Source organism: Lynx canadensis, chromosome B2, assembly GCF_007474595.2.
Source record: "Lynx canadensis isolate LIC74 chromosome B2, mLynCan4.pri.v2, whole genome shotgun sequence".
NCBI classification, from domain to species: domain Eukaryota; kingdom Metazoa; phylum Chordata; class Mammalia; order Carnivora; family Felidae; genus Lynx; species Lynx canadensis.
Genome location: NC_044307.1, coordinates 3,856,058 through 3,868,534, shown reverse-complemented (window position 1 = coordinate 3,868,534; position 12,477 = coordinate 3,856,058). Strand labels below are relative to the sequence as shown.

Genomic DNA, 12,477 nt, shown 5'->3' with positions numbered 1-12,477 from the left:
TCTCCTCCTGCTTCCGGGATCCCGCGGACATCCTTTCCCCTCCTCCTCCCCCGGGGACCCCGCGCGGCACTCCTCCTCCTTCCCCTCCTCCTCTCCCTCCTCCTCTCCCTCCTCCTCCTCCTCCTTCTCCTCCTCCTCCTCCCGGGACTCCGCGGCCCTCCTCCTCTTCCACTTCCTCCCGAGACCCCGCGGCTCTCCTCCTCCTCCTTCCCCTCCTCCTCCTCCTCTTCCTCCCAGGACCCCGCGGCCCTCCTCCTCCTCCCCCCCCCCCCTTCCTGGGACTCCGCCGCCCTCTTCCCCCTCTCCCTCCTCCTCCCGGGACTCGGCGGCCCGCTTCCTCCCGGACCTCGCGGGCGCCGCCCCAGACCTCCTTCCGGGACCTCCGGGCCCGCCTCCCACAGCAGTTTCGTTTCAGAGCCCGCGGTCGGCGAAACCCGGCGTCGGGAGGCGGCGGCGGCGGCCCGGGCAGGGCGGGCGTCCGCGGTGGGGGAAGCAGGTGGGACAGGGCGTCGGCGCGGGGGCCGGGGATGCGCGCGCGCGCGTGAGTGTGAGCGAGCGTGCGAGTGAGCGTCGGGGGGGGGGGTGCGAGTGAGCGTCGGGGGGGGGGTGCGAGTGAGCGTGGGGGGGGGTGCGAGTGAGCGTCGGGGGGGGGGGGGCGCGTGCTGCCGACTCATCGCGGGAACCCTGCACACGGTCGTCACCGCTTTCCGGCTCCCGCCCGTGGTCTCCCGGGTCGGCGGGCGGTGGCGTCGGGGGAGGGGTGGGGGCGGGGTGCGGGCCCGGGGAGGGGAGCGCCTTCCCCCGTGCGGGCGGGCCCCGCGTGTGCCGGCGGAGAGCACCCCATCACCACCCCTGCCGGGGCGCCGAGGTCCCCAGAGGAATTCCTCGGTGACTACGAGAGACGGTCCCGGCACCTTGAGCGGCACCCCCGTTTTCGGTTGTGTTACCGTCAAAGGAAAGGCCGCTCTCGGGGCGTCCCCGCCGCTCTGCCCCCCGCAGACGCGCGGAAGCGGGAAGTGGGGAACGGAGCGAGGTCCCCAGCCGCGCCGCGGTGGGCGCGGGGTCGCCCCCTCTGCTCCTGGTCACGCCTCCCCGTCCGGTGTCCCCCTCACCCCACCCCCCCGCCCGTCTGTTTCCCGTCTCCCCCTACACCCCCGCTTCTGCGGAGCCCCTGCGCTCCAGTCACCCCGAGACGCCGGCCCTGCCTGGAGAAGACACAGCCCGCTCCCTAATTCTGCAGGAGCTCTGCCCCCCACGACAACCCCTCTCCCAGCTCCTTCTAGTTCTTTTCCCTCAGGCTGAGAGGACTCCGGAAAGGACACATGGGTTCTTCTCCTTGTCTTGTTTACTTTCATTATCGGTCCTGGTTGGGGCTCCCTGAGACTCTATTAACCCGCTGTCTTTTGTTCCTTGTGGGACTGAGTGCGGTGGGGTGGGGCGAGGGAGGGGGAGTGGCAGCGGGGTAGGGTAGAGTCACATTGGATGACCTCCATGGAATCCTTCATAGACCACCCAGTTACCCCGGTGTTCCTACCAGTCCCAAAGAAATAGTTCTGGGAATAGGACTCTGCATGTTTCCTAGAGCAGGAAAGAGTATCACGCTCCCTCCCTGACTTCTCTGTTGCTGCAGGAAACCTTCCTTGTCCTCTGTCAGTGTTTGCTGGAAGGAAACTTTCTGCAGTGACAGAGTGTTGCCTATGTGCTCCTGTGTAGCCACCAGTCACCGCAGCTGTTAAACGACTGAAATGTGGGTGGCCTGCTTGAGAAGCTGAATTTTTAAGTTTTATTTAATTTTCACGAATGTAAATGTAAGCGGCCACACGTGATAGTCACTCCTGTTTGGCACAACATAGCAACATTTGTTTGAAAAATTCTTAGTGTTTATTCTAAAAAGAAAAAATTTTAATGTTTATTTATTTTTGAGAGAGAGAGAGAGACAGAGTGCATGCTGGGGAGGGGCAGAGAGAGAGGGAGACACAGAATCGGAAGCAGGCTCCAGGCTCCGAGCTGTCAGCACAGAGCCGGACGCGGGGCTCGAACCCATGAACCCTGAGATCATGACCTGGGCCGAAGTCGGACGCCCAACCGACTGAGCCACCCAGGCGCCCCTAACGTTTATTTACTTTTGAGAGACAGAGCGCAAGTGGGACAGAGGCAGAGAGAGAGGGAGACGCAGAATCCCAAGCAGGCTCCGGGCCCTGAGCTGTCAGCACAGAGCCCGCCACGAGGCTCGAACCCATGAACCGTGAGCCGAAGTCGGTTGCTTGACCCACCGAGCCACCCAGGTGCCCCCAACGCAGCTACATTTTACGTATCATCTAAATTCCAATCCGTTTCTTCTCTCGAGAGAGGAGACTCCAAGGCGCGTGGAGGCCAGCGCAGGGCCCCGCGCCGAGGCTCGGGCGACGTGTACTTCCATCCCTGTGGATTTTCATCTCTGCCTCTCGATCCGGTATTGGAGCCTGTCAGGCAGAGCCATGGCCTCCCCCATAGTCACCAAGAAGATGAAGGAGGAAGTCACCTGCGCCATCTGCCTGCTCCTGATGGCGGAGCCCGTGAGCATCAGCTGTGGGCACAGCTACTGCAGACAGTGCATCAACGACTTCCTGAAGAACCTACACCAGGCGGAGCCGTCGCTCAATGTGTTTTCCTGTCCCCACTGCCGGGCTCCGTTTCGGATGGCCAGCGTCCGGCCCAACAAGCACCTGGGAAATCTCATCGAAGCCATCAAGGAGATGGACCAGGAAATGTCGTGTGAGGAACACGGAGAGTTCCTCCACCTGTTCTGCGAAGACGAAGGCCAGCTCATCTGCTGGCGCTGTGAGCGGTCACCGCAGCACAAAGGGCACAACACAGCTGTCATCGAGGACGTATGCCAAGGCTACAAGGTAAGCGCGTGGACCGGAGGGGCTTTGGCGAGTACCGCTCCCATGCTGCCCCCCGGGCCTGAGGTGACGAGGCCTGTAACCCGAGAAAATGACCCTGAACTACAGCTGTCTTCACGTCATCAGGTCCTGTCTTTCGTGGTGTGAAAAATGGTTTATTATGGGTCCTCATTGACTCAAGTCCTGACTGTCCATCTTGACCTCCAGTGGGAAGGCCACCCTTTTGTCCCTCTCCATTCTTGCTGTGAGGCGCTTGTCCGTGCTCCAGAACGCAACGCGCTCGAACCCAGCCCTGCGTGGTTTATTGCCTCACCCCGTGTGTGTCATTTTAGCAACCACAGTGGGCGAGACTGTGATACACTCTGCACACACAGGAAACAAAGATGCACCACCTTTCGGGTGTCCTACAGTCTATCTAGTAGGGAAGACACGTCAGCAAAAGAGATTGCTCGGAGTGACCTGGCTTGGGTGGTGGGGGTGGGCACCGAGTGGGAGCGGCGTCTGACGAGCCTTCTGAGAAGTGACTCCTGAAGGACAGGTAACAATTAACTGTAGACAGAGGCCTGGAGAAAAGAGAGGGCAGGGCGTTCCAGAGAGAGGGGACCATATGTGCAGAGGCACAGCGGGGCGTGGGATGGAGGGAAAGGCGGGTGATGGGCTGGGAAAGGAGGGTCTGGGGCCGGAACCGCAGCTTCAGCTCAGAGTCTAAATCCTAGCCTAGAGCAGTACTGGTCACTGGGGGGGGGGGGGGGGGGGCTGACTTTGAAAAGGACTTCTGGCCACTGATAAAGTAAAAATAGCAAGGGATAAAATTCAGATTATTCCCATAAGGAGGGGGAAATGGGACAGTTTCAAGCAAGATTTGGGAAGGGGAGCTGAAGGATTTGGAAATTGTTCACGGAGGCTGAGGTGGACGGAGAGGTTTGGGGCAGCGCCTACATTTCTCACTCCAAAGCAGTAGAGGCAGGCTGGCCTTTGCCACAGGGAGCGAAGGAGGGGCACAGACCTGGCACCTTATTCTCTCTCTGTCCTGCTTAGATTAGAGGAAGATTGTTGTCCCCAGTGTGGTGCTCATGGTTCCCTCCCCCATGAGGTGGAGGTGGGTTTGGAGTAAGATTCCCGGGTCCCTTGGGTAGAAAGGGCAATATCATCTTTTCCTGACAAGCTTCACAGAGCCCTTTCCTGAGAACACTCAAGAATTAATAAGTATACTTACTGGGTTTACAGAAGGCAGGGGCTGACCCTTGTAGTATTAGCCACAGCTAGCAATTTGGGTCAGCTTAAAATTGTTTTCCATGAAAATGTGAGAAACTATTTTGAAAAATAACCCAAAAGCTTGATATCGATACTAAGTCATTTCAGACTGGCTTCGTGGATTATCACCCTTCAAAAGATACCAGCACTACCCTCCTCCATTAGCTGTCTCCGTGAACTTGAGCTGGCATCCTGGTCTTTCCTTCCCGACTTGGCACAGTCCCGACTTGGCACAAAGTTCCCTGTGCGTCAGACATTCTGCCATTGGTTGTGTTTGGTTCAGCACATTCTTTTATAAAATCTTCCTTGAAAAATTTTTTTAATGTTTATTTATTTTTGAGAGAGACAGAGACAGAATGCGAGTGGGGCAGGGGCAGAGAGAGAGGGAGACACAGAATCCGAAGCGGGCTCCAGGCTCTGAGCCGTCAGCACAGAGCCCGACGCGGGGCTCGAACTCACGAACCGTGAGATCATGACCTGAGCGGAAGTCGGGCGCCCAACCGACTGAGCCACCCAGGCGCCCCAATATCCAGTGTTATTCTAATAGTCTGGGAGGCCTGGGGTTCCTCTTACGTGCCTAAAGAAGAGTTGTCACACTGAATAGACTTTATTCACCCCATTTTCCCTTCAGGAAAGGCTCCAGAATGCCCAGACGAACTTGAAGCAGCTGGAAGAGGAGTGTACGAAACAGAAGGTGCTCGCCAGAAAGCAAATAAGCGAATGGAATGTAAGAATTTGGGTTCATGGATCTCAAGCTATTTTCTACCCTAGAGCAAAGGCGCGGCGGGTGATGGGTAAAACAGGATGGTCATTTATTTTCCCTAAACCAGACCAAATAAAACCCGATAAAACCCAGAGAAGAAACCGTTACATGCTTCGATGCCCGTGGTGGTCTACATCTGTGAGAATTTATCTCCAATCCCTTCAACTTTCCAATAGTCATTGGCTGGAATGCCTGTGTAGGTGAGAGCCCTCCTTGCCTACGTTTCAAATTTGAAACACGTCACGGTACCTTCCTGGTTTGAAGGCCAGTCTGGTTCAGAGGCCAGTCTTTGTGAACACTGAGAAAACAGTCACTCCGGATTGACCTCCTTGGCTGACTAGCTGCCCGTGATCAGAGATGCATTCCTGTATGGAAATATTTATGTAATCCATCAACACACGGCCGAACCCTGCAGGCTGGCCGACCGCTTTGCCTCTCTCGGGGGTCTCTTCCGATCTCTGCCCTGCTCCTTTGGGTGCGGATGCTAAACCCACAGAGGACTCTCATTTCTGGGATCTTGGGCCGCGGGGAGGATCTTGATTATAACTAATACGTACAGTGGGGCACCTGGGCGGGGCAGTCGGTTAAGCGTCGGCCTCGTGATTTCAGCTCAGCTCACGGTTTCACGGTCGTGAGATTGAGCCCTGCGTCGGGCTCCGCACTGGTGCATGGAGTCTGCTTGAGATTCTCTCTCTCCCTCTCCCTCTGCCCCTCCCCTGCTTGCGCATTCTGTCTCAAGAAGAAAAAAAAAACAAAAAACACTAATACATACGGAAAACCCACCCAGGACACTTTTAGCACGACATCTCAGTCATCCAAACACTGATTGAATTGGGAAAGCACTGGTGGAAAGTGCAGTTCTGTATCTCCCAAAATGAAAGCCTGGTCCCACAAGATGTGTCATCTGGCTTCTGTCAGTCTACACATAACTATGATAAAATCCTTCCACCCCGACCTCCCCCTGCTGGTAGCACTGACCTTCCCTGCTGGCCTGTTGTCTTAGAGTCACCTCTGCACGATGTTCATCGGGAGCTTCTGCTTCGGGCCATTCCCTCAGGCCCAGAAATACCTCTTTACATCCCAAATAAAAACCGGGGTTTTTCCCCCCCTCTGTAAACCTTTAAAGCGTTTGGCTTCAGCCCTGGTTCCATGATCAAATTATCTGGCGCTCCCGCCCCTCCTTCCTCCTGCATTTGGCCGAAGAAGGGAATCAATCGGGTGACTGTATAGAATTGTGACAACTCTCCCACATCTGAGAACAGCCTACAGAGGAAATTTGTGACAGTCATCCAGCTCCAGTGACTCCTGGGAAAAGGATGTCACAGTAGCTGCGAAAACTTTTCTTCTGCGTGTATGTTAAAGTATACGTAACACAGAACTTACTGTTTTAATCCTTCGCAAGTGTACAATTCCATGGCACTAAGTATTTTCTCGTTATTGTGCAACCATCACCACCACCTATCGGTGGGAACCACTGGTGGGAACCCCTCTCCGGAACCTTTTCGTCAGCCCAAACTGAAACTCTGTGCCCACTACACGCTCAACTCCCCATTCCTTTCTCCTCTCAGCTCTTGGTAACCACTCTCCCACTTTCTGTCTCTATGAATTTGACGAGTCTATGTACCTCATGTAAGTGGAATCCTACAACATTTGTCCTTTTGTGTCTGGCTTATGTCACTTAGCATCACGCCTTTAAGGTTCACCCGTGTTGTAGCGTGTGTCCGAATTTCGTTCCTCGTCGAGGCTCGGTAGCATTCCGTTGCCTATCCGCCACGTTTCATCGCTTCACCCGCTGACGGGCATTTGGCTTGTTTCCGCCTTCTGAGCTTACTTTCTTGACTCTAGGAGAAGATAGAGAGTCAGAAACAAAAAATCCAGTCTGACTTCAAGAATCTTCAGAGCTTTTTGCATGAAGAGGAGAAGTCTTACCTGTGGAGACTGGAGGAAGAGAACAAGCAGACTCTACAGAGACTCATGGATAACGAGGCCACTCTGAAACAGAAGAGCCAAGAACTCAAGAGTCACATCCTGGAACTAGAGAAGAGATGTCAGAGCTCAGCCCAGACGTTGCTGCAGGTGGGGCCATGCGCTTGTGGGAAGGCACCCTCGACCTGTTAAGAGAAGAAGGGTGGGGCACCTGGGTGGCTCAGTTGGTTGAGCGTCCGACTTCGGCTCAGGTCATGATCTCACGGTTTGTGGGTTCGAGCCCCGCGTCGGGCTCTGTGCTGACCGCTCAGAGCCTGGAGCCTGCTTCGGATTCTGTGTCTCCTTCTCTGTCTGCCCCTCCGCTCATGCTTTGTCTCACTGTTTCTCAAAAGTAAATAAATGTAAAAAAAAAAAAAAAAAGAGAGAAGAAGGGTGAGGGAGCGTGGGAAGATTGGCGAGGCCTGCCTGTCTCACTCAAAAGTGGCACATTGATGAGGGGAATTTAAAGGAATGTTTAGATACACCTCGGTATCTACAGGGTGGCCTTCACTAGTCTATAGGGTACCTTTATGCAAATCAGAAAACTAGACCCCCACTGGGTGGACGTGGTGGGGTCCTTGGCCGGACAGGATCATGGGGTAACTTTTGCCACCGTCCGCCTCTGTCCCATGTGCACAGAACCCTGACTGTCAAACTGCCTCCTGAAATGCTCCGCCGGGAGACTGGCGGATGTTCAGGTGGGGCAGCCAGCGTGAGTGACGGTTTTCCCTGATTTGTTCATAGAGCCCCCCACGGCCCTTGTGGGGCCTTCTTTCAGCTGAATGAAAGACCCAGCCCAGTAAGGTCAACTGTGCCAGGAACTGTTCGTTCTAGTTTCCGCTAATGGAATTAGAGGTCCTCCCGCTGTAAGTGGGAGACTGTACGTGACCTGCCGTATCACTGTGTGATAACTGCCCCCACCATCTTCGTGGCCCATTTGCAGGGGGCCGTGCGTGGATTCGCCACGAAGGACCCTTTGTGGCAGCTGGTCTTTAACATGGGCTCGCTCTGAAAGAAACGAGGTCAGGGCAAGGAGGAAGTCTTGCCAGCGGGCACGTGGGCAAAGCTTCTGGCCTCTTGCGTCAGCATCCCACAGGCTGTGACTGCAGACCCCACAGCTTCTCACAGATCTCAGCAAGGCAGAGAACAGACTCAGAGGCTGACGAACGTCCTGTCATGCCGAACATCGCAGGAGGCTGGGGTGGGGATGACTCTATCTAGTGTCCGTCAATATCTGAGGCTGGGGTCACTCTCTTTGCTTCTTTGGAAGGAGCATTTCCGGAGAGCAGCCCGTGCGCCAATCCTCACGAAATACTCAGGTTCTCACCCTCCCTTTTTGTCTTTGTTTCTCTGTAGGACGTGAAAGAGACTTTGCGCAGGTAAGTCCTATATGAATGCGGGAGGGGAGGGCCTGGGTAGATCGAGGTGAGTGGAATGTATCACTGAAGAGACCCTTGGCCTCTCCTTGTTCTAGGAGTTCGGCTGTGAAGCTGGAAACACCAGAGGCCCATTCTTTGGAAGTTCATACTGTGTGCAGTGTTTCTGAGCTTTATTTTGATATGAAGAAGATGTTAAGGAGCTATCAAGGTATGTGAAGAATCCCGAAATGCTATGGGTGGGAGGGACCTTATGTGGTAATCACATTCGCCACCCGTCCCCGGGCAGGCTCATAGCCAGAGAGGTCATTTAGTGACGCTTAGTGGTACTTCAGCGGAGACATAGCATATTGGTTATCTGTACAGACCCTTCAGATTCCTGCTCTCCCATATATTAGCTGAGTCATCCCAGGCAAACAACTTCCTCGGTTCCCCAGCTGAAAAATGAGGATGGGAAGAATTTCCACTTCCTTGGGTTGTTCATGAACCGTAAATATGTCCACGTGTGTACAGTGCTTAGCACAGTGCCTGGGACATAGTGTGTGTGGTTAATATTTTACTCAACTCTCAGAACGATGTAAGAAAGATAAGTAAGTATTACGGACTTTGGCTCAAATGACTTTAGGACCGTGGCCCAGGTAACACAGACGGTAAATGCTAGAACCATGATGGAAGCCCAATTTTACCAAGTCCAAAGCTGGAGCTTCTTGCTCTGTTGTTTCTCTCCCTCAGTGCTTTCTGTGTTTCCACTACTCTTACTTATAATTACAAAATTTAAAAAGCTCTGAAAACTGAAAGTGTTTTAAAACTTGTTTGGCCACAAAATCGGAGCTAACCTAAAATGATTTGGCGGCTGTATAATCTCTACCGGCAAACAACTGTAGCAGCTTAAAACACCACACACGTATTATCTCACAGTTTTCGTTGGTCACAAAGCTGGGCACAGCTTAGTTGGTCTTTCGGTTAGGATCTTACAAGGCTGCAAATTAAGGTGTTGGCCAGGCTGGGTTCTCATGGAGACTAGCTAGACTGGGGAAGAATCCCCATCTAAGCTCACTCAGGTTGTTGGCAGAATTCATTGTTTTATGATCGTAGGGCTTAGGGCCCTGGCTTTTTGGGAGCTGTTGGCTAGAGACTGCCTCGGCTTCTAGAAGGCACCCCTCAACCTCTTGCACATGGGCCTCTTAACATGGCCGATTTTATTAGTAGCATAGAGTTTATCATTAATTCTCTCAATTTTTAAATTTCTGTATTCATTCCAATTTTGCCTTCTCTCTTATCTTCTCTTTTGATAAGTCTTTTTAGAGGTATGCTTGTTGTATTAATCTTTTCGTGAAAGCTACTTTTGGCTTTTCCTTCTCCATTGCATTATTTTCATTTCATTGGTTTATTGTTTATTTGCCTTTTTTTTTTTTTAAATATTTTTTTTAACGTTTATTTATTTTTGAGACAGAGAGAGACAAAGCATGAACGGGGGAGGGGCAGAGAGAGAGGGAGACACAGAATCAGAAGCAGGCTCCAGGCTCCGAGCCATCAGCCCAGAGCCCGACGCGGGGCTCGAACCCACGGACCGCGAGATCATGACCTGAGCTGAAGTCAGATGCTTAACCGACTGAGCCACCCAGGCGCCCCTGTTTATTTGCCTTTTTTAAAAAGAAATTCTCTTTGGGTTTCTCTGTTCTTTTTCTAATTTAAGTTGGATAGTTAGCTTCTTAATTTCCAGCTTTTTTCTTTTTCTAAAATAAACACTTAAAGGCTATAAAATTTTCCTGAAAATTCCACCTTAACTCCGCTGTATAATTTTTTGTATGTAGCATTCTATTATTGTTCAAGTCCAAATATCATCATATTATGATTTAGCAACATTTACATTTCCTATTATTTAGAATATTTTTTTAACTTAAAATTAAAAAAAAAAATTTTTAACATTTTAAATTTATTTTTGCGAGACAGAGAGACAGGGCGTGAGCAGGGGAGGGGCAGAGAGAGAGGGAGACACAGAATCCGAAGGAGGCTCCAGGCTCTGAGCTGTCAGCACAGAGCCAGAGGCGGGGCTCAAATCCACAGACCACGAAATCATGACCTGAGCCGAAGTCAGACACTTAATCGGCTGAGCCACCCAGGTGCCCCAGGAATATTTTTTTTAATGTTTATTGATTTTGAGAGTGAGAGAGAGCACGGGGAAGGGGCAGAGAGGGGGGAAAGAGGGGAGAATTGCAAGCAGGCCTCCACCCTGTCAGCGCAGAGCACGACCCGGTGCTCGAACTCAAGAACGGTGAGATCGTGACCTGAGCTGAGATCAAGAGTAGGATGCTTCACCGACTGAGCCACCCAGGCGCCCCTAGAATATTTTTTATTATCTTTATTTTATGGGTTTCTAACCGGATTGTACTGAGGTCAGAGAATATGGTCTGTGCAATATAGATTCACTGGAATGTGTTCAGACTTACTTTCTGACTAGTCTTTGCTCCGTACATCTTCTATCTATACCTGAGAAAAGTGCATAGTCTCCGTTTATTAATTGCCGAGCTTTACATATATTTATTAGGCTGGGCTTGTTGGGTTGTTCAGATCTTTCATATCTTCCCTTTTTTTTGCCTGCCTGATCTATCAGTTATAGAAAACAGAGTGGTAAAATACCGCGCGATGATTGTAGACTTGTCTGTTTCTCCTTGCAATTCTGTAATTTTTGTTGTCCTGGTTAGTTCTGGTCCTTGACTTCTCCGAGTGACTAAGACGGTGATGATGCAGATGATAGTGTTCCCATTACTACCACTTACTGGGCACTTACCCATATTCCAGGAACTTTACCGAGCATTAAGCGTACCTAAACTCATTCAGTTCCCCCACAATTCTTTGTGATAGAGATGACAATTTCTAGTTCATATGTAACAAAATTGAGTCCCGGAGAATCACTTGCCTAAGCTCTCGCCACTAGTAAGAGAGGCGCTTGGGTTCCAGCATAGGCTGCTTTAACTTAAATTAAACTGTGCTCTCACAACAAAAAATGTGCCTTTCTTTCTTTCTTTCTTTTTCTTTCTCTCTCCTTCCTTCCTCCCTTCCTTCCTTCCTTCCTCCCATTTTTCTTCCTTCCTCTCTTCCTCTCTCCCTCCCTCCCTTCCTCCCTCCATCCCTTCCTCCCTCCTTTCCTCCCTCCCTCCTTTCCTTCCTTCCTTCCTTCTTTATTGACTTACTTAGTTACCTTTTTTTTTTTTCCAGTCAACGTGACTCTGGATCCAGACACAGCCCATCATGAGCTAATTCTGTCTGAAGATCGGAGACAAGTGACTCGTGGATGCTTCCAGGAGAATCTAGGCAATTCCTCTAGGAGATTCACCGTCTTACCCAGTATCCTGGGCTGTGAAGGCTTCACCTCAGGAAGACAGTACTTTGAAGTAGATGTAGGAGAAGGAACTGGCTGGGATTTAGGAGTTTGTTTGGAAAATGTGCATAGGGACATTGGCGTGATACAGTGCCCTCAGTCTGGATTCTGGGCCATCAGACTATGTGTAAAGAAAGGCTACGTAGCGCTCACCTCTCCCCTAACCTCCCTCTATCTGAGGGAGCAGCCCCTGGTTGTGGGGGTTTTTCTGGACTGCGACGTCGGGGTTGTATCCTTTTACAACATGACCACTGGCTCCCACATCTTTACCTTCCCGAGGGCCTCCTTCTCTGATACTCTCCGGCCCTACTTCCGGGTTTATCAACATTCTCCTTTGTTCCTGCCTCCCCCAGACAAGTAAGGAAAGTAGCAAAACCTTCTGGTTTAGCTACCGTAGAAAATATCATGGAAATCCCTTGAGGGCAGAAATTTGGTCTGTTCTTTTCGCTGCTGTTGCACTTAGAACTCTGCTGCACTTGTGGCTACTTAATAAACCTGCTTTGAATGAATGGATGGAAACTGCAGAAATCCACCGATGGTCAGCCTGAGCTCGAGGAAAGCAAGAGAATAGCCATGAGCATGCATCGTCTTCTGCAGCCCCTCCGTGGGTTCAGAGCCTGGATTTACAGGAGTCTCTGGGTGACCCACAGGGAGACCCAGGGCTCAGGGGGTCTGCGTTCTCCCGGTTTGTCGGATGCCGTATGAACTCACGGGTGGGGAGTGAGGGAAAGCTGCAGTTGTGTCTGCCGGCCGCAAGGAAGAGCAGGAAAATCAAAATAGCAGTGACGCTTCTAACCGCTGACCTGGGATTAATCATCTGAGCCCTAGGCCCGGATGATGGGGCGAGTGCGG

At 51.9% G+C, this 12,477-nt stretch overlaps 1 protein-coding gene across 3 annotated transcripts; it reads left to right on the top strand.

Moving 5' to 3' along the window:
• The first annotated feature begins 466 nt into the window (after positions 1-466).
• On the top strand, positions 467-12,134 carry TRIM38 (tripartite motif containing 38). 3 transcript variants are annotated; one of them, XM_030314672.1, is made up of 7 exons: positions 467-496; positions 2,348-2,888; positions 4,771-4,866; positions 6,748-6,978; positions 8,224-8,246; positions 8,342-8,454; positions 11,463-12,134. In XM_030314672.1, the coding sequence occupies exons 2-7, from the start codon at positions 2,478-2,480 to the stop codon at positions 11,984-11,986; spliced, it is 1,398 nt and encodes a 465-aa protein (XP_030170532.1). In that variant the 5' UTR covers positions 467-496; positions 2,348-2,477; the 3' UTR covers positions 11,987-12,134. The 3 variants fall into 3 exon arrangements, with proteins under 3 accessions (XP_030170532.1, XP_030170533.1, XP_030170531.1); XM_030314673.1 differs by lacking the exon at positions 467-496 and adding an exon at positions 1,463-1,747; XM_030314671.1 differs by lacking the exon at positions 467-496 and having other exon boundaries at positions 2,247-2,888.
• Positions 12,135-12,477: the final 343 nt, after the last annotated feature.

Bases quoted from the DNA above. Each gene is read 5' to 3' on its own strand.
- TRIM38 (XM_030314672.1), top strand. From the start codon at position 2,478: ATGGCCTCCCCCATAGTCACCAAGAAGATGAAGGAGGAAGTCACCTGC. The intron at 4,867-6,747 runs GTAAGAATTTGG...TCTTGACTCTAG, and splicing joins AGCAAATAAGCGAATGGAAT to GAGAAGATAGAGAGTCAGAA. The intron at 8,247-8,341 runs GTAAGTCCTATA...TCCTTGTTCTAG, and splicing joins GTGAAAGAGACTTTGCGCAG to GAGTTCGGCTGTGAAGCTGG.